Source organism: Stegodyphus dumicola, chromosome 8, assembly GCF_044657685.1.
Source record: "Stegodyphus dumicola isolate Sdum_Otavi_A_Nest chromosome 8, ASM4465768v1".
NCBI lineage: Eukaryota > Metazoa > Arthropoda > Arachnida > Araneae > Eresidae > Stegodyphus > Stegodyphus dumicola.
The window spans coordinates 72,431,432-72,454,100 of record NC_140775.1 but is presented as its reverse complement, the minus strand read 5'-3'; the positions used below and the strand labels follow the sequence as shown (position 1 = coordinate 72,454,100).

Genomic DNA, 22,669 nt, shown 5'->3' with positions numbered 1-22,669 from the left:
ACAAAATGGTAGGATAATCTAGAAATCAACACGTAAAATAGAAAGTAAGCAAAAATGAAGCAATCTCCACTGAACTACTGATGGATAATAAATAACTAAAAATAAGACTGAAACAGTGACAGAACTATGGAAAACAAATACTGCCAATAGTAGAATAAAACCATGAAATATAACAGCAGCTAAGGAAACACACAGATTAAAATGTATGTTTAAATACTGTAGGTGTGTAGCTGCAATACAGTTTAGGTTTGATAAAACTGAGAGTAAAAACAGATTACAATTTATGGTAAAAGGCAATGCCTTTTAAAAACTGGAACAATTTATAAAGAAGTTGTCTTCTATTAAGTTTTCAAAATCCACACTAAAACAATTAAAGTTCTTAAGGTGAAAATATTTACAATCCGGTAAAATATGGTGAATTATCAGAATTCCATTGCAATTTAGATAAAGTGGATCTCTCTTGCTTTTCAGATGTTCATGGGTCAGTGGACAGTGACCTATTCTCAAACAAGTTAAGAGTACTTCTTCCCTTCTATTTAGTAGAGATACCCAGCACTCTGTAGGGATTTAACACGTCTTAGCTTATTGTTTGCTTAATGATCCCAATGAATCTGCCATTTATTGAGAATTCTACATCTGATTAATACCCTGATATCTGTGAGTAGGACCTGAAGGCTGGGCAGTATAGTAGCAGCAGCCTTAGCTGTAGTATCTGCAAGTTCATTTCCTTTTATGCTAGCATGACCAGGGATCCAGGAGTGAAGAATCTGATATCCTGACATTTTAGAATCTGATTGGGCTTCAAAATTCTGTTAAGAATGGGATGTGAGCTATAAGTAAGATCTTTCAATGATGTTAATGCACTCTGTGTACATAATGAAATTTCTACAGCAATATTCCGAGATGAAAATTAACCCTCTGACCGGCAATATTTTTTGTGACACTTTATGAAAGTACATACATGCATCTTGAAGTGTCTCCAAGAAATTCAAGATATATATTAAAAGTATATAAATTCAGGTATAAAATACCCAGGGGCATTTAGGCATTAAAATCAAGAAAATACCTTTTTCTCTTAGCAGTTCTGGGAAATATGGGCTTTTATAGTGAAACCCTAAGACAGTCAGAAGGTTAAAGCATGATAAACTGCAGTAAGTTCAAAAGTGAAAACCAAATAAGTTGAATGCAAGCAAAACCCAACAAATGTTTTTTCCACAACAAAAGCTGCATTAACATGATCTCAGGATTTTGATTCATCTGTACAGAGAGGCTTCAGAATTCTGTTAAGAATGGGATGTGAGCTATAAGTAAGATCTTTCAATGATGTTAATGCACTCTGTGTACATAATGAAAGAAATTCCTACGGCAATATTCCGAGATGAAAATTAACCCTCTGACCGGCAATATTTTTTGTGACACTTTATGAAAGTACATACATGCATCTTGAAGTGTCTCCAAGAAATTCAAGATATATATTAAAAGTATATAAATTCAGGTATAAAATACCCAGGGGCATTTAGGCATTAAAATCAAGAAAATACCTTTTTCTCTTAGCAGTTCTGGGAAATATGGGCTTTTATAGTGAAACCCTAAGACAGTCAGAAGGTTAAAGCATGATAAACTGCAGTAAGTTCAAAAGTGAAAACCAAACAAGTTGAATGCAAGCAAAACCCAACAAATGTTTTTTCCACAACAAAAGCTGCATTAACATGATCTCAGGATTTTGATTCATCTGTACAGAGAGGATTATAATTTCTATATTTGTGTCTATGCTGCACAAAGATCTGTCTGTAAATGAAATCACTAGTGTTAGATTTTTTCCATTGTTAGAATATATCATGAAGCTGAATCTTCCAGTTGCCTTATGGTGGAATTTCAAAAAGATTCCCCAGCTACATATTGATATTAGACACATTGTACTTCTCTAGCAACATGCCACTTTGATGGATGTGTTTGTGATTTAAGAACTTTTCAGAAAAATTTATAATTTTATGTCTTTTATAAATATATGTTTCACTTCCTACTCATATTTGATTCTTTTTTTTCATTATTAAGTTAACAAGCAACATAAATGCATCAGGCGACTAAAAACAAAATTTCCCAGACTAAAGATCTCCAACTATTTTCATCAAACATGAACTGCTGTCCTTTGAAGGTGAGTGTATAAAGAGATGTATAATTTCATATTGAAAATTTCTAAGATTAGAGAAATAATCATGCACAAATGAAATCCTTTGACAACAAAAGATATTTTGTGGAATAAAGTCAATTCAAAACAAATTTGACAAATATTACATTATAATGTTGCATGTGGGTTATTCTTTATATTTCCAATTTTTTAGACTATATAAAAATACAATGGTTGATCTTTGGATTATGGTAACTTCGCGATTTTTTGGCGAAAATTTGGCGACCAACTCTGCTACAGCAACCCTCTATTTTTTTTTCGCCGCCATTTTGTCTTCACGAAGTGAAGACATGTTTCTTTTCTTTTTATTTACTGAACACTTTTTCCAACAATCTACTAGCCGAATTACACTTATGCTAGAAATTTTATGTAACAAAACTGCTTAATCATGACAAATATTAACTGCAAAATTGGGAAAAAGCGTACAATCGCAAACTCCTTTTCTTTTCTCGCGTTTTTCAGAATAGCACATACACATAAACCATTTACACGTCGACTTATTTTTACTTAAAAAAACATCCCAGAATTGCACAAAAATGGCATTGAACACACTCTTAACTGTATCCATCTACACTGCTATTTTCTCATAAATTACAAAAATTTGCACAAAAATGCAAAAAATATCTGTGAATCTTTAAACTTGGTAAAAAGCACATATATGAAATTACCTGATCGTGAAAAAGTATATACCCTTTACAAGGATGAACATTTCCACGTATAAAATAAATAAAATATCCAAAAACTTTTACCTCTAAATTATCTATTATATTATAAACGTCACCAACGAATTCATACCGCAAACATTACAAATGGTTACAAATACTTAGTGTCAAATATTTAAATTATTTCCATACACGTTTACTTCAACTGAAATGCATACCAAATTCCTACAAACATAAAATTCACAAAATAACTATCATTTAATTAAAATATCACTAAACCATGTACATGTTGACTTATTTTTACTTAAAAAAACATCCCAGAATTGCACAAAAATGGCATTGCGCACACTCTTCACTATATCCATGTACACTGCTTTGTTCTCATAAATTAGAAAAATTTCACGAAAATGCATGAAAATAACTCACAAAACACATATAACTCACAAAATCATGATCATTAAATTAAAATATAATTAAATTAAAAAACACTACTTAAAATATAAATAAGCACATACATTAAATTAATAAAAATTAGATTACAATCCTAATTACTTTAAGCTAAATCATTGCTAATAACAATTATCCAATAATATCATACAGCCAAAAGTCGTTAATCCGGACTCGTCGGGACTTCGGCGATTCCGGATTATCGATTTTTCCGGATTATAGATCATCAGTTTAAATCTCGTAAGATGGCATGCAGAAATTATAAAATTAAAAATATGAAACCGTAATTTATGAAATAAAGAACAATTATGATCTAAAGGGTATCAAAATTTGTAAAAAGAAAAAGCTTAATATTTATTTGTTTACTTTATTAAACATTTCTTTCAATGTAAGTTGTTTAAGTTTTGCTTCATTTCATGTGATAATACTTTCTCTTTAATTCTATTAAACAGACATAATTTCTTGTTCAGTTACAAAGTTACGCTGTTCAAGTCCTGAAATTGCTGTGTCGAGAACACTGACTAATTTGTCAATCGAAATTTTTTCGTTTTCAATAACCTCTGTTACTTTCTTCGCTATCGAAAGCGAATTATAATGACGAGGAACTTGTTTTAAATCATATCAAAGGTTAAAGCATGATAAACTATAGTAAGTTCAAAACTGAAAACCAAGCAAGTTGAATGCAAGCAAAACCCAACAAATGTTTTTTCCACAACAAAAGCTGCACTAATATGATCTCAGGATTTGAACTAAATAATATTCCTTTATCAAATGATACAGTAAGTCGATGAATTCACGAAACGGTAAATTCCATAAAAGAGACACTTATTCAAAAAATAAAACACGGTGAATATTTCACATTGCAATTGAATGAAAGTACTGATAGAATGAACTTTGTTCAAATATTAGTTTACATACTTTTCGAAGATGATAAATGAATTGCCAAAGAGTATTTATTTTGTGATTCTCTTCATGATAGAGTGACTGCAAATGAAATTTTCAAAGTAATTGACAACTTCATGTCTGAGAATGATATTTCATGGAATAAGTGCATTGTCATATGCAGTGATGGAACTCGGACTCGGAAAAATTCCACTGTTATTTCTCAAATAGAGAAAGTTGCACCTGAAACTAAATTTAATCACTGTTCCATTCACCATGAAGCTTTAGTGGCCAAAACAATCTCCAAAAACCTGAAAATCGTTTTGAACTAGCTGTGAAAATTCTTAATTTTATTAAAATCTGAGCTTTAAATTCAAGAATATTTAGGATTTTATGCCAAGATATGGGCAGTGAACATAAAATGCTTTTGTTGCATTTCGAAGTAATGTGGCAATCCAGAGGCAAACCTTTAAATTGCATTTTTGAACTTTAATCAGAAATTCAAATTTTGCTCTGTGATTCAAAATTTGAATTGCAAAAATATTTATTTAGTGTATTATGGTTGGAGCATTTAGCATATTTAGTTGATATTTTTTGGAAAGTTAAATGGATTAAATTTAGGATTACAAGGACAAAGTGTTAATTTGTTAAGCATTAATGAATGCAATGATAAAAAAAATGAAGCTAATAAGTAAGAATTAAATAGTGATATTTTAAGCTTTCTACCACTTTTAGAAAGTTTTCTAACTGAAAATAATTAAAAATAAAAGAATTAGCATCTGACATAAATTATTGTTTTTCATTGATAAATAATTTCAACGTGTATTTTCCCAATGATTATGAGAAAGAAAATTGGATTAGAAACCAATTTTGTTCAAATGTACCTGAAATTTTATCTCATGAAGAAAAAGAACAATTGAAAGAAATTTCCTGTGATTGAACTCTAACTGAAGATTTCAAAAATAATAACTTGTTAACTTTTGGCAGAACCAAAAAAAAAAGGGGGGGAATGTAAAGGAATTTCAAATAAAGCTATTAAATTTGTATTGTCTTTTTGCACAACCTATTAGAAAAATAAATAAAAAAAAAATTTAAAGGTGGATTCTAATTTATAGTTAAAACTAATTGAAATATGACCTGACATAAAAGAAATCGATTTCTTTTAAATAGACCCAAACTTTGCACTAAATTTTAGAATTAAAGTATTATAACTTAAATTTTGGTAATTCAAATGGTAATCAATTTTAATGTAATATTTTTTATTGTGCATGTATTTAATACAAATAGCCAGTAGCAATGTCAAAATATATTAATTTTTTTAATATTTCTATTGAGAGAGTGAAAAATAATTACTGTAAAATGTAGTGATGGTACTAAAATTTATCAATGAATTATTATTTTATATGTCATATGGTATAAATTATACTTAGATATGTAATATATGACAGCAGAAATATTATTTTAATTATAATTATGATTTTAAATATTATTAATACAAAGCACACATATTATTTTTAAAGCACTGAATTCACTATGAGCAAAAGAAATTTCATTTTAAACATAAATTAAAATCTGGTGGTTTCTGGAATTGCAACAGCTAACAGAAGTGGTAATTTGCTAGGCCATATGGATGACTGATTAAACTAGCATTATATAATTAATTATATAATACAAGAAGAAAAACTGACAGATCAAGTTATAAATTTTATTATTCTGTCTGGAAGAAGTGAAGGGAAAAGAGGAAGGTAATCAGGAATTATTTATACTGATATACTTAAGGAAATTAAAATCATCCATGAAATAAAAAAAAAAAAAAAAAACATACTTTTCCCCATGGGGAATCCCAAGAAGGTTCTCCAGGTTTTGAACATTTCCACACTGCAAAATCACTTGGGCTTTTTTTCTCACTTAATCGTTCAGCAGACACACTTAAATCACCTAAAATTAAATTCTTTCAACAATGTAAACTTAAAAATATATTTTATTGTTCAATTAGTAACAAGTGGCCTATGAATAAATATAGAGACAGAAACTCAACTGCCCTGACAAAATTAGTATGCAAATTTATGATGTCCTAAAAATTTACGATAGTAAGTTCCCAAAATTAAATAGCCTTCTGCCATCCTGGGCCAGTAGGGTAGTAAAGTCAGCAACAATATCTTTGGTCTCAGGTTCAAATCCCAGAGAAGACATGAATGCTTGTAAATACAGTAGAATCTTGATCATTAAGGTAATACCATGATCATTTCAAAATTCAATGTACCCTTACATTAAAAAAAAAAAAACTTGGTAAATCTTAACCGATTACCTTACATTAAAATGTATGCAAGTTCTTATGAAAAATCCCTTTCCCATATTTTTAAATATTCCTCAGAGGAATTTACAATTAGATATAATCTTGTTATTTATTTACTTCTCCTGGAGTATTCACTACTTATGTTTGCAATAAGTTGTATTAATGTATTAGTTTTAATTAACCATTGCAACTTTAGTATTTTTTCTCAGCAGACTAAAATATCCTTGAATTGAACAAATCCATTATGTAAACGGGTAAATCTTTATCATGATTGTTGACGTCTCTAAAACAATCACCTCTGCATAAGACCATGACTGTCTAGAGAAGTACATGGCTTCTAAATACGTATCTCCACCAGGCAACAGACGACGTCACAAAAGATATACCTGACCGCATCACTGCCTTTATGGTGTTTTCCTCACAGCAAAACGTTATGACCATGTACCTAGATTCATCATCAACAGGAGCACTGGGAACGACAGTAAAACCGATGTCTGTAATGAAATTTGACAGCAGTCAATGAAATTTCATATTGAAGTCACATGCTATGTTTGGTAGTCGACTGACTTTTGGATGCAGGCAACATTTTTTCCCCCCCATTGCATACTTCATCCTTTCTAATTGGATAGTAAAATAGCAATTTTTGAGAGACATCACCCTGCTTAAATGTCACAGCTGTTGACATAAAGAGATTGTCACTTTGATAGCTAATAAGTTGCTTAGTGGAAATGGGTTTTTAGAGGTTCACTTTTATTTTTCAGTCACATATATTATACTTTGTATTCCTACAAAAGGTAAGCTTCAGAAAAGAAAACGCATTAAGGAAATAAGAATTCAGAGAGCATTCATTCATTTATTTCCAATATCATTTGTTCATTTACTTTCTAACATTTACTAGTATCTAAACTTAGAGAATCTTTATGAACAAGAAAAATCGGCTATCGTCAGCATCTACAACAATATAATTTTAAAAGACATTTTTTTAAATGCCAGATACTATATTTAGATATTGTTGTGATAATAATATAATATATTACAACTGGCATATATTTCATGCATTTCAGACGTGCAAGAACCTTTATTTCATTTCATACCCTCAAAATGTTTGTAATATCTGTGGTAGCCTGTTAACATTTTCAAACTTATAAATCTCCAAAATTTATTGAAAAACTTCATGCATAAAACAAATGTGCAGCTTAAATTCACTTTATTTAAGACTCAACAGTATTTTTTTTTTTTTTTGATTCAAGGTCATCTTATTAGGAGAAAATTTCAAGTCAGTTTTTTAAAAAATGAAATTTTCTTTCACGCATATAGTTTTTGAAATAACTGATTCCCCCACCAATAAAATGTCATTCAATAGTTAATGTATTCAATTAAGGATGAATAAAACTGTGTCTTAATAATTTTGAAAGAACTTCTAAATATTAGGTATGGTAAATTAATTAATTAAAATACACCTTATAAGTATTTCTCCTGCCTTCTTAGCATTCCTTCTTGGTATAGTGGTCAGCAGGCTCAACATGTATTCGAGAGGCCTGTGGTTCGAATCCCAGCGAGGGCATTGCTCATTTTTCATCTCTCCTGTTTCGAAAAACCTAATACCTCTACAGTGGCGCGTGAACTAAAAAAGGTGGTGGATGATGATGCTCCACCACCAGGATTTGTCGATTGGGTCCCCTAATCACCAGTCCCCCTTTAAAAGGGGGAGTATATAAGGTATTTTCCCTGCCTTCTTAGTATGCCTTTGTGGTGTAGTGGTCAGCATGCTCGAGAGGTCCGTGGTTCAAGTCCCAGCAAGGGCATTGCTCATTCTTCATCTCTTCTACTTTAAAAAAATATTTAATGTCTCTACAACCTTTTTGAAAATACAATATAAAAACATCAAAGTACTCATAACAAAAAGCATTGTTACAAATTATTAATTTTATAATTAAGTTTTGAACTATCTTCTCTGAAGTCATACGTTAAAATGGCAAATTGTTAATGAAATTATTATTGTAAATAAGATAATAGGGAACATACATACCTTCACCTTCTTGCAGTTTTTTCAGATCTCCAAAAGCTTCAGGAACTAATTTTCCATAAAAATGATCTGGCATTTGATTAAACTTTATGGTATCAAAATAAACTGAACCATTTGATTCATACCTATTGAAAAGCACAGATTCTTCATTAAAGAAAAATAATAATAATAATAATAATAATAAAGGTATATACAGTACAATGCCCAAGATCTGGACTAATTAGGACTCCGATGATTCAGGATTTTAGAAATTTTAAGATTTTAGATCATCAATTTAAATCTAGTAAAATGGCATGCAGAAATTATAAAATCAAAAATATGAAATAGTTGTTTATTAAATAATGAAGCATTTAAAAGAATCAAATTTAAAAAAAAAATTATATTTATTTGATTGTTTTATTAAACACTAGCAGCTTCGCTGCCAGCCTTCATCTGGCTTTTAAATGTACCGGAAAAATGGCTGAAGGGAACAAACACCAAATGTTAAATTTAAAAACTGCATAGAATTTTACTCTGCAGAACAACTTCATAAAAAAAAAGTCATTACGTATAACAAAATTACAATGAAATAAGCAATATCCCTTAATACAAATATTAATTATCCTAATAAATAAATTAACAAACTTCCCTTTGCAAAATCTTAAGAACTCAAATGGTATAAAGGAGGTTAAAAAATTTGTTTCCTAAAAAAAAATCACTCAAAACTTTTCAATATCTTAAAAACAGTGAAATGAGCAATAAATAACATAAAAGAATAAAAATTAAAAAAAAAAAAAAAAAAATTCTGAAAAGCAAAGTATAATTAATGATATTTTATCTTATATTTTCAAGAGAAAAAAATTAGTGCTACTTTTGTAGACGGTTGCACGGATTTTTGGCGATTTACATTGGCGCGGTTTTTATAGTCATCAGCCATCTTGAAAAATGCTGTTTTTACGTATTTTACGCATATAGTAAAGTATTAGAAACTTAAAAAAAATAAATATCGTTAAAAATAATGAATTAATTTTTTGTTGAAAACATTGTTTTTTAAGATGGCTGGCAAATGTAAATAAATACATTTACTAAGAGTACAAAATGATAAAGTAAGGTTAAATTATTACTTTCATATAATAGAATAAAAACACCACTATAAAAACATTGTGCCAACATTTAATTGGATTAAAATATTGCATAAATTGAATATTGAATTAAAAACATCATACCAACATTTAAAAGAATTAAAATATTACTTAAATACTTTAAAATAAGTTTTATAGGATTTAATTATTTAACATTAAAACATATGTGGCAATAAATATCTCAGAAATTTTTGAAAACATTGTATTAATTTTTTAATAAAAGTTGAAGTATGCAATTATAAAGTAAAAGAAAATTATGTACTTACATTTTTTTAAAGTATTTTACCTGTTGTATATTGATAAGTACCAGGGGGAAAAAATGATCTTCATCTGTGATCCACATCTCTCACACTTCATTGGAGAAGCAATTAGCGAGGTTTTCTTCAAAAATTTAAAATAAATTTCCTCTGACGCTATTAACAATTTATAAATATGATTAGGAAAGCCAGGTTGGCCAAAATAAGGTCTCAAAGGGCAATTTTTTAATTCTGATACCAATAATTATTGGTAATTACCAATAACAACATTCATCTTCGAAACGGACATATCCATTCCATTTGAAATCTGAGGAATTCGAAGAGATGAATAATAAAATTTTAAAATGGTGCGGTAATGCACAAATATTCAGTAACCAATCAGGGAGCTGATTACATCATGCGTAGAATTAAAATTACTTAAATAATCATTCATAATAAAATAATTTTTAAAATGCAAAATTAAATTGCATTTTAATATTTAACAGCCATAAATAATACTAATTCAGAAGTCAAACAACAAAAATCAGCATTTTGCGGTTTTGCAGCTGAGGATGGTGGTTTGTTAAAACTATCGAAACTAGTCTGTGAAAATTTTGAAAATATAACGCTGATTTTTGTTGTTTGACTTCTGAATTAGTATTTATTCGGCATGTTATTGTGTCTTAGCCATAAATAATGTTTAAAACATTAGATTAAATTTATACATATTAAAATCAATTACTTTTAAGTAACATGACGTCATTGATTATATCATCCACAACATAAAATTATATAAAATATTATAAACAACAAAATTTTTATTTCAAATAAAAATGCAAAATTAAATTTATTTTTAATATTTAGAAGCCATTAATAATATTTAAATCACGGAATTTATGCATAATAAAATGCATTATTTTTAAAATAAAATGACAACAAAGTATCAGTTACCATAAATAACTTATCCAGCAATGGGTTCACTATAAGCCAAAAGAAAAATTGCCAAAATCCGTGCAACCATTTACCAAAGTAGCACCAAAAATTACAATGAAATAAGCTATATCCCTTAATACAAATATTATTTATCCTAATAAAAAAAATTAACCAACTTTCCGTTGAAGAAAAAAAATCATGCAAAACTTTTTCAATATCTTACAAACAGTGAAATAAGCAAAAAATAACATGAAAGAAACTCAAAAAAGAAAAACTTCCGTGCAGAATTTTACTCTGCAGAACAACTTTATAAAAAATATCAATAAAAATGTATTATATATATAAAAAAATGGCAATGAAATATGTTAATCTCTTAAAAACAATGACATAAGAAATACGATGCAAAATTGTTGCCAAACCCATGTTTCTAAAAGAATGAAACTATTCAAAATGATGTGATTTCATCAAAAATCTATCAACAACAAGAAAGGAAAATTGTTGCCAAAATCACGATTCATTTAAAAAATGTTTTAAAAATACAAAATATTATCACTTTTCCAAAATTCTTTTTGTATAAGCAGTCGCAAGGATGAAAGTTTAACGTGTCCAAAAATCAAAGAAAAATAAACTGTACATTTTTTTAAAAAAACTTTTTTAGAAAAAATCCCGTTGAAAAGGTGTTAAGCTCACTTTGTTAAATAAATTCATTTTTAATCGATTTATTGAAACACGAAATTTATTTTAAGTTCATAAAATAGTTAAGTGCCTACATTTCATGACGATGTGAAAATGGAGTGCGTAGAGTAAAATCTCGCTTTCCTATAGCCCATTATGTCTCAAAATTACACGATTTCATCACAAAACATAGAATTAAAAAAATTCGAATTCGAATTTCGAAAAAATCGCTTCGAGGTGCACTGGCTCTTGTCTAGATGCACCTATATACCAAATTTCGTAGCCGTGGATCTATTAGCTTACGTGCAGCGCGAACGAAAGACACACACACACAGAGACAGACTCTTTGTTTTATTATATGTAGAGATTTCTTTCAATGTAAGTTTTTTAAGCTATTTCATTTTATACGTTAATACTTTGTCTTTAATTTTATACACAGACATAATTCTTGTTCTGTTACAAAGTTCCATTTTTTAAGTCCTATAACTGATTGTCATGCTCAGAATTTTCACTAAACCATCAGTTCTTTTTAGATTTTCTGAATTTAAGACCATATTACAGATTTCACCATCTGTTGGTTGACTGATAATCGGGATAAACTTCTGCTATGTCACTCCAATTATTATCGCTTATCCATGTTTTTCACAAATTTCATTAAACATAGAATTATGCCTCCTATAGCATTCAATAGCTTCACCAAAATAAAGATGCTGTTTTGTCTAATTTTGAAATCATACATTTTGCAAGAAAACTGCACTAGCATAATTTGCGATTATTGTGCAATTGTTGCTAAAGAAGGCAAGTACTAAATGCTTTCACCTTACAGATCTTGCTACTGCTTCCCCCCCCAAAAAAAAACGTCATGAAAATTCAAATTTTAATCTTCATAAGAGCTCATAGCAAAAAAATAATAAGCTCAATCAAATCAATTCCAGAAGAATGCAGTTTATTGTGTTAACTGGCCTTAATTTCTTCCAAATCTAATTCTCTTTTCCTGCTGTTATGACAACAAAAGAAAACCTGTATTGGCAACACCTCACTCAAATAAATATGTCTTGGGGCTTATTATTTAGGTCATATAGAAAAATATTACCCTCCCCAAACTCTACAATAACTCAAGGCAACAAAAGTGTGGTTGCAGTAATGTTAATCAATATATTGTCATTGCTGACAGGGTTTGATTCCCTGGTCCACAGAGGTTTCGAAGTGATATACAGGAATCTCAGTTAGTCAGAAGGAAAATAATTTTTATTACACACCTGTTTTTTCTGGAATACTGAATCTGCATTCCTAAATTTTATAAAATAAAAAATAAATAAAAACAGTGCTGATGGATCAAAGGTTTGCATATTATATCATTCTGGATACTAGATGTCTGGATTTCGGACTTTGTACTGCACCTCATAATCAATGTGAAACTTAATTATAGAATCTGAGAAAGAAACATGTTAGGAAATTTGCACTTACGCAAAGCCATTCTGTATAATTTTTTCAACATAAATGATTATTTCTGGAATGTACTCACTAACACGAGTTACAGCATCTGGCTGCAGTACCTACAGACATAAATGTATTGATATGTACATACTACAGATAATATACATATATTTTAATATATTTTAAACCAGTGTATACATATGCATATACATTGGTTTAATTAAGAATAATTAAAGAATAATTTAAGCAAAAGGGTAACAGTTAATCAAAAATCCTGCAAAATAAATATGTATATTAAACTAAAATCACAGTGAAAATTCTTTAAATATGTGCATGTTAACTTGAAATTATTAAAAGTGTAAAGATATACACTAAAGTTCTACAGATACAACCTAATATGAACTAAAAGTTTGACAAATTACTCATAATGTAGAATTTTACAAAACCACAGCTTGTGATATTTTACTGCATATTACTCTAATGAAAATTCTAGCCCAATAAAGGACACACAAAAGTACACTATACCCTAAAATAACTCAAATGTTTAAAAAAAAAAAAAAACTTACATATAAAACTGAAAGAACGACTAGTAGTCTTTTGCCGAAAACAATAACATGATGCAAGACTGTTTCTGACATTTAGTCTTCAGGCTTCATAGGCAACAGAAATGCTAAATATCCATAGTAGATTCACCACCTTGCTCCTCTTGTAAGCTGAATTTTCGATTCATTCTGGTTGCAGTTTTATATTTTAATTTTAGTGTTGTATTGTTTGTGCAAATGAAAATGTTGGACAAGAAGAAAAGAAAAGAAATTAAATAACAATGGATAAGAAACTGATGAAATACCTTTTTCATATCCCACACCCCTAAAAAATTCTTAATATGTTCTTTCCCCTCCTTAAAGCTGTTCTAAGTAATGAAGCTTTCTTTCTGATGCTTTTAATCCTTCACTGTGACTCATCTTTTTTTATTTTTCCATTTGACTTTCCTCCTTTTGTCTTTTGACTCATGTTCATTTTTATCTTCATTCTCCTTCACTAGTGCAACTGTTCCACCATCTCCTAAAAGTGCATAGTTTTTATTCTGCCCATTCTATTCTATAACATCACCCTTAGTAACTTCTTTGTAGCTAAGAATTTTCTTCAATGAGTCCATGATTTCACAATTTTCTATAATTCATTTCTTGAATCCTCCATCAATTTCCTTTGGAACTGAACCTCCATCAATTTTCTGTAATTGAACGTGGTTTATATGCTTGATTTCATTATAAAATTCAGATGTCCAGCCTACTACATCCAACATGTCTATTTCTTAGTTTATTGATCATATCACACACTTTCTCCAGGTAAGATATGATAGAAGTTCATACCTGCATCTCTTCTTCATTATTTCCAAAATAACTTGATTCGTTGGTCAACATAACGAAATCATGATAGGAGGGAAAAAACATGGCTATTATATATATAACTCATAACTTCCACATCAGGATGGGATGAGGCACCGTCAAGAATGAGAAATGCTTTCCTTGGCAATGCTTTCCTTGACTTATTCCAGTACCAAACAAGCAAATCATAGAAAGCGTCATTCTCATCAGTGCACTTTTTAACTTTAAAAGCCCGGAGATTTTTTCCCTTTGCTTATGAACATGAGTTTGAGCTTATAGCTGCATGCCAAGATTGCAATCTCTCCTTACATTTTTTAGAGCATAAGGCCGATTTTTCTTCCCTGGATGCATGCATTTTTTATGGCAGCATTTGAAAATTCAGATAGACTGTAAATCTGATTTCTAGATAGTCTATAGGAGTTTTTCTTGAATTTAATAATATTTTTTAAACTCAGTAGATAGTTTTTTTGTCACAAACATTTAACTATCTGATATTGTAGTATTTGTTCCACCTATAGAGCCAACCAATGCTAGAAATAAATCCAAGTTTGTTTCATAAAATTTTTCATAAAATTTTAAGGCTTTCTCTAGAAAAATGGATTTTGTTGTTGTTTTCCTTTGCTGCTATTGGTTAAACCACAAATAAAATGCCTCACTCATTTTCTCGCATTTGCATATTTATGCTTTTAATTTAAACCCACGGGTGCTCGGCACCTCTTAGGAGGCGAGGTAGCATTCTAGGCAGTAAGACACAATACTTTCATTTTTTATTTAAAATTAATTAAATAATTCTTTAAGCCTTACATGCACAACATTGGTGTGCATGGAAAAAATACTTCTTCATTTGATCATGTACTTGAAATGCAGTTTGAAAGAATACTTTGGAACAATATTGGCATATGCAATGAACATGTTTCCAAAACATTGTGAAAAAGCACTAACTGTGCTCAGCCTGTTTATGATGAAACATTTATGTGAGTCTGGATTTAGTGTCCTTTAAACAATCAAACCATAATTCAGAAATTGCTTGGATGCACAGGCAGATATATAAATTGCTATTAATAACAAACTGGCTCGATTTGAGAAACTCTTATTTGATAAACAGGAACAAATGTTATTAACAACAAACTGGCACGATTTGAGACACTCCTACTTGATAAACAGAAACAAAAAATTTTTCATATTTCCATGATTCCTTTTATTATCAAAATTTGACAATACAACTTTGTTTTGAGCGGTTCCCCCCCCCCCCCGCTTTTTTTAAAAAAAGGAAACAGCTTTAAGGAGGTGAAAGAACATATTAAGAATTTTTTAGGGGTGTGGGATATGAAAAAGATATTTCATCAGTTTCTTATCCATTGTTATTTAATTTCTTTTCTTTTCTTCTTGTCCAACATTTTCATTTGCACAAACAATACAACACTAAAATTAAAATATAAAACTGCAACCAGAATGAATCGAAAATTCAGCTTACAAGAGGATACAACCATAAACCTTTAAGCAAGTCTGTTACCAGCTAGCAAACAGAAAGGAATGTGAATTCTGATTAACACTGACTTTCTTCAGCCATCTTTTACTAAAAGGGGTAAATTGGAATTTTCATGAAAGGAACAAAATCTGTAGATAGTTTCAAGAATTAGAGTTAAAATGGGAATGGAACAGAAACTGTAAAAACAGATTACCATAACAAATCTTTCAATGAAAAGGAAAATAAGCTAACATTTATATGCATTATTATGTATTGTAATTAAAATATATCTATATTGTTTGCATCATATAGGAAATATTACAAGTTATTAAAATACAGCTGTTAGTGATTATTTCAAAGATAATGTCCTATTTGACTAGATGAAATAATTTAATTATTCCTAAAAAAGTGATCGAGCTATACCAATATCAGGATATTTTTTTTTTCTTCAAATGCAGATTGTGAACAGTTACAGTATAACACAGTCCATTAATCTATATAAGGCCAGATGTGGTGGTCTCTTTATTATGAAAGCATCTAATAGGTGGGCCACCATCGTCTCCTATGAAGGGACGTACAGTTACAATCATGCCTTCTTTGGGATTCGAACCCGGCCCATCTGTATATGTGGGGAACAGGGAACACCTGATCATTACATTTTCTCATGCCCCTTAACTGAGAATATTCACATAAAATCCCCAAGAACTGACTCCTGGCATTTTAAAGGTTTTTAATTAAAGATAAATATCAATATCCAAAGTTTCAGAAAATTATGCAACGACTCTCTTCCTACGGCCTAGATCTCTGTCAAGTGTAAGTCCACATACAGTTTAAACTTAGTGAACTTTTACATGCTGTGATTATGGACAAAATGGCTCCGCTTGTGAACTTTATAAACTGCAATAAACCAATATACCTGAAATAACCCATGGAAACCCGCTTCTTTAGCATTATTATAACAATTCATTTTAACATTGTGTTGCCAGTACTAATTATAATTATCTCATTATGTTTATTTGTTTATTAATTATGTTTATCATCTATTTTTGTTGCACCAAATCAGATGTTCAATTTATTATATGGATCTCAAATTGTATTCAGACTCTTTTGTAATCTACTTATGCCCTACATCATTATTTTTAATAAATTCTGGATGTGGGGTGTACTGTGGAATTACACGATGTACCATAATAGGCAAACTCTAGACCTTTTGAAAAGCTTCAGTCTATGCAAATTCTTATAAAACTTGCAATTACCCCCTTCTTCTTCTTCTTTTTTTTTTTTTTTTTCCCCCAAAGAGTTAGTATTGGAAGGCATTACCAGTTGACCTATGGTACATCGCTGGTGTCCCCCATACTTTTACCTTACCTAATCACTATACCGTCTGGGCAGCAATATCAAGATAGCAAGTAATACAGAATGTCAAGTTTGCAGGACTCTATAAATCTGCCACTATAGAATATGCACGTGAATAAAGTACAAACGGATGCTAGGATTCTCACCTATATTATGGTTCTAAGCAACTTTACGAGTTAATACATTTAACTACTGTTAAATATAAATACAGACATAATCTAGGAGGGAAAGTTAGTTCCCATGCATTATTCACTAATTTTGAAAATGAGCCATGCGAGTTAAAAAAAAAAAAAAAAAAAAAACACCTATCTGAAAGGTGCAAGGAATAGCATAAAAAGGTATCACATTTAGAAACCTGTAATTCTTTTTTACAGTCCAACAGACAATGTATTCCATTATTAGTATATTAAAAATGTGTGTATGCACTGTATAATGCATTAGAATGAATTTGATTGGTTTAAAAATGCACTTGACAATTTAAAAAATACATAATTTGATTTTTCTTTAGTTATCTATATTATTTTGCACTTGGCAACTTTTTAAAAAACATTAAAGTAAATTCTAGGCCCACAAAATTTCAAAGAAAATTTGCCTTCTCCCCTCTAACAAACAAAATTACTATCTTTTATCCCACAATACATTTGAAAAATGCCAGACCATTAAGAAAAAATCCATGAATGAATGGAGAGATAGCCAAATATATTTTATTTCCACAAAATTATAATATTTTGTTAGAGGCTAAATAAAATTATAGTAATAAAGGTTATAAATGTTTTTTTAAAAAAAGGTTAGACAACTATACATAAATATATCATAAATGCATGGACATAATGGTATCATAATTATAAATGCATCTATTAATAAAATTACTCTAATTTTAAAAAATTGAAGAACATAAAAATTGCATGCACTTATTATCATAACAAAGTTGGTTGACTGCACAATGCCTGTCAGACAACTAAAAAAAAATACTTAAATCTCACATAATACTAGCAAGAAAAACTACTACATGAATGACAACAAAAGCATGTTCTAAGCAAGAGTTTTTTAAACTGTTGGCCGTCACCCCATTTGGGGTCGGGGGACCTGCAGTAGGGAAGTCGCCAAAAATTTTAGCAATTTTGATATTTCTTTAACTTATAATAATTTTACAATTACCAAATATTTTTACATAATGTATCTGAAAATATATAAAGATAAGACAACACAGAAAAAAGGGGGGAAAACATTTCGATGCATTTTTTATAACAGAAATATTTATTTTACTTTGAAAATTAATGACATAAAACTGCAACAGTATATTACAGTGCAAGTGAAGAAACTGATAGCTTCACTTACGTGTGTATCGGATTTGCACAATGCTTATGGGGGTCCCACAAAATTTTCGGAAATATTATGGGGTCCCACAACAAAAAGTTTAAGAAACCCTGAGCAAAAGATGATGACAGTAACTTAGATCAGATAAAATGTCCTAAAGATACAATGGGTAAAAATCACACTGGATGCCATATGCCTTCTGTGTGACTACTGCAGGATTAATAGAAACTAACATTATTGAAAAAAGCATGATTTCTGATAATGAGCTAGATTTCTTTTAGTCTTTCATAATCCAAGTATCATCAGACATGATTTTCCTATAACCTCAGTCTTTCTTGTTATATTTTATTCAAAGGCAATACAGTTTTTTAATCATTTATTCATTTTGTTTTGCATATTCATATCCCATACTTCTTAAACAATTAATCAGAATTCCCCCTTCCTGCTTAAAGGAAATAGATCCATGTTAGATTTTCCTAAAAATGAGGGATGATTTTCTATAAAAGCAGAGACAATTAAAGTTGGATAATTTTATATCTGCTAAAAAAGAGAAAAAAAAATCTATTTGAAATGCATACAGCAAATATTACCATTTCATAAAGGTATAATTTTTGGGGAGGAAGGAACTTTAGAAATATTAAAATCTAAATATTCATGCAAATGTTTCACATATTTGTCACATTTTAAGTATCTCACAGAACTACATAAATCCAAATTAATCACAAATATTATGCCTACAAAGATTTGAATATGAAAGACAACTCAAAAATATGGTATTATATACCATAGCTCACAATCTTAAAAAAAATTATACATCAAGATTAAAACAACTTGTATTCTGTTTACCCCCCCCCAGTTAGAATGTTTTCAATATTTACTGAGATTACACTAGATACAGACAGATATAGAAATACCACAAAAAAGTCATGTTATAAAATAAGCAGCAGTTACCCATACATTTAATGCATCCATATCTTCATAGAAAGCTTCTTCCCATTTTGCAGGTAGAGATGAAAAAATAGAGTTATCACAGACATTCTTTCCTTCCTTCTCATCAAGCCAGTCACTTAAAATATCTCTGCTACTGCTAAGAAGATGTTTCAAAGCCTGAAATAATACATAGTATGTTACTTGTGGTAATATTTGATATACTTGCATAACAGTAAGTATCTAAATTTTAACTCTACTTCCCCTTTTCAACTTTAATCAAATACACACACATTACCCAGCTATAGTTTTCTGGTTACTTATATATACCGGATCCTTAACTGCATATTATGTGATGATCATTTCATGAAATCTTCAGTGTATTAATATAAAAAGGCAGAAGATGAACATAATAATTGATTAGAAGTGTCACAACAGCTTGTTGCGAGTTCAGTAGTTTTTGAATTATATATTATTGTAAGATGCTAAGTGGAAAATCTATTGTTACAAATTTTGTGCTTAGATAGGTAATTTTAGTAGAATTATAAGTAAAATTGTTGTATTTTTCTGTGCAATGTAGCCTCAGACAAATTTTAAGAGAAAGCTATACCTGAAAAATATGAATACAGGGGCAAGTGCATTTAACATTAAGTAAATGGTTATCTTGGTAATTTTGCGATCTTTCCCCAAACTGGTAATGGTTTTGAAGACTTATCTTGTCACCAAATTTGGCGATAAATCGCCAAGAGTCACCCAATTTAGAGACATTTTGGTTTGGTCCACATATCATGAATAAATTTAATTGACCACTATGTTAGCTGTAACTGTAATGCCACTCTCATATTGCTTTCCAGTAATTTCAAGAAGCAAAAAGTACTAGAAATATCTCACGGTCAGTTGAAAACTATTTAAGGCCGAAGAGTAGCATGTGAGTCAGTTGCTTTGTTAGTGTTCTTGTGAGTTAAATCCACATGAACTGAGATAAGTTAACATTTTCTTTAGATGCACTTTGCATTGCATTGTGTTTAGCATTCTTAGTAGTTTGTAACTACTGATTGTCTTGTGTGACACTGTAAACACTTGAATGAACATTTCTGTGGAAAATTCCAGAGTTCTGAAATATTTCTTTTGATAAAAATATTACTTTTAACTATATACATATAGTCAACATTATATACATATAAGTATTTAATTGAAACATCCAATGTCAGTAACAGCTAACGTTATCAGCAAGTAGAAACATTCTAGGATTGCTATTACAAATCAGCACTTAAACAAAAACTGATATATAGAGAATGACATACACCCAACTCTTTAGAAAACTGTGGAAAAAAAAAAATCATATAAAAAAATGCATGTGACACATGGTAAATTTGGAGATGTGTTCGTATTCCACAACTTTAAATAATCATGCAAGATGAAAACAATATAAATGTCTTCCCAAAAAAGTAATAATGAAATCCATATTACATTATTATAATACAAAAATAATTTTTATTACAAAAAAAATTAAATTAGTGTACAGTGAAATTTCAATCCGTAAGTTCATAAGTAAAATTTAAATTGAAATTAGGAATAAAAATCTATTTCGCAACTATTCATTGTTAATTGATAACAAAAGTACACATTTATTACGAACTGAATCAAATATGCTATTATCAGTAGTTAGTCAGATATGTTTAGCACAACTGTCCAGTTTGATTCAAAGACGAATTTCATCCGTTATAAATGGCCTCTGCTGGTTTTTTTGTTATTAAAAGTCTGTTATTTGTGACAGTTCTTTTTGGCTCCTGAAGTTGCTTATAAAAATTCTTGATATCCATCTATACAAAATTTACCGCACGCACCATGTCAGGATTACAAGTAAGAAAATGTTGTTCCATACTTATAGAAATTTCAAGCCCTCACTAATTAAATCAGCAATTAATAGCTGAATTTCACCTTTGACTTCATCAATATTTATTATCCTAAACTGTCATAAATGCAATTAAATTGTCCTCATCCAAAGGGCTTTCGTGTATAAATTCTGAGATGCCAAACATCTGCATGTTGTTAAAACCTTCAACACCAATAGCATTTGATAGAGGAAATTAAAGAAAATAAGATATGAAACCAAACAACTAATAAGATTCCTTCTTTCACAAAATTTTCGTGATAATTTGAACTCAGATTGAAGCTTACTTGGGAAGTGATGAGCAACTTGGTGAAGTTTTACTTTCACTTGTTGTTGATTGAATCAATCAAGAGATTGATCCATATCACAGTTTGAACAGTGATTTAGTTTACGTTGATTCTATGGTTAAAAAAAAAAATAGTGTCAGAAGTTTGAACTTGATAGACATGGCTTTCGACAACTGCTCGATAGCTATTTCGTGCATGTGCATAAGACTGGATGGATGTCCCTCTTAGGTGTGATGGAGCCATTCCTGCTTTGGCGAAGCTTTGATTCTTAACATTACAAATTCTTTGATGAAGTCACTAACACATGTGTAGGCATAAACTGACCAACTTCTGATCACATTGTCAAAATCAGAATTTAAAAAACAATTTGGGGGGGGCGGATTTGTGCTAGAACAAAAAATTCATGTAAAAAAGTGTATTTGGTTTTATTGGTGAACCATATTATTTCAAAATTGTGTAAAAAGTGAGTTGGATGTATATCATAATGCATACTGAAATGTCACAATGGCACTAGTAGTTTTGTCTGTATCAATATTATTAAAAGAGAACTTCAATCATTTGGATATAAGGTTTAGAGGAAATTTAGGTCATTGTTATCAATTTTGAGTGAATTCTGTGCAACTTAGTATTAAAATTATTTTACTGTTATGGCAGAAGACACAGAGCAAATTTTGGTACAAAAATTTCATACTAAGATCCCATATCAATATCTCTGAAACAACAATTAACAATGGAAATGCTAAATGTTCTAATTATTGTGCTGTCATTTGCCAATTTTTATTGATTGCATTGAATATGCAATAAATATTTTCCACCATCTATTTGAAGAAAACACTCCAGAACATCATTTATCAAAAATTTTTATAGAGGACAATGCAGCTCTCCAGAAATGCCTATATAACTCTATCAGGCTCTATAAAATCTTTTGCAAAAAAAAAAGGGTTATTTTTTATAGAGTATTGGTAACCTTAGAAGCACTGGTTTAATTTCACAGAGGTTTTGCACATTGCTTCATTCTTGAAAACTCTTTAAATTATTTTCATGAAGATGAATATCAAAACTGAAACAATGAAAACTGATACAGAATCAATGATCCACTTGTTTAGTTGTGTATACTGTGATAATATAATAC

At 29.8% G+C, this 22,669-nt stretch overlaps 1 protein-coding gene across 3 annotated transcripts in view; it reads right to left on the bottom strand.

Moving 5' to 3' along the window:
- The window catches only part of CysRS (cysteine--tRNA ligase, cytoplasmic), a 103,172-nt gene that overhangs the window by 61,398 nt on the left and 19,105 nt on the right, over positions 1-22,669 (bottom strand). For all 3 annotated transcript variants that reach the window (XM_085821998.1, XM_085822000.1, XM_085821999.1), the window contains exons 7-10: positions 19,387-19,536; positions 12,934-13,022; positions 8,505-8,626; positions 6,005-6,117 (exon numbers count right to left, since the gene is read on the bottom strand). In XM_085821998.1, the coding sequence (XP_085678124.1) occupies positions 6,005-6,117; positions 8,505-8,626; positions 12,934-13,022; positions 19,387-19,536 (474 nt within the window). The remainder of the gene's footprint in view (positions 1-6,004; positions 6,118-8,504; positions 8,627-12,933; positions 13,023-19,386; positions 19,537-22,669) is intronic.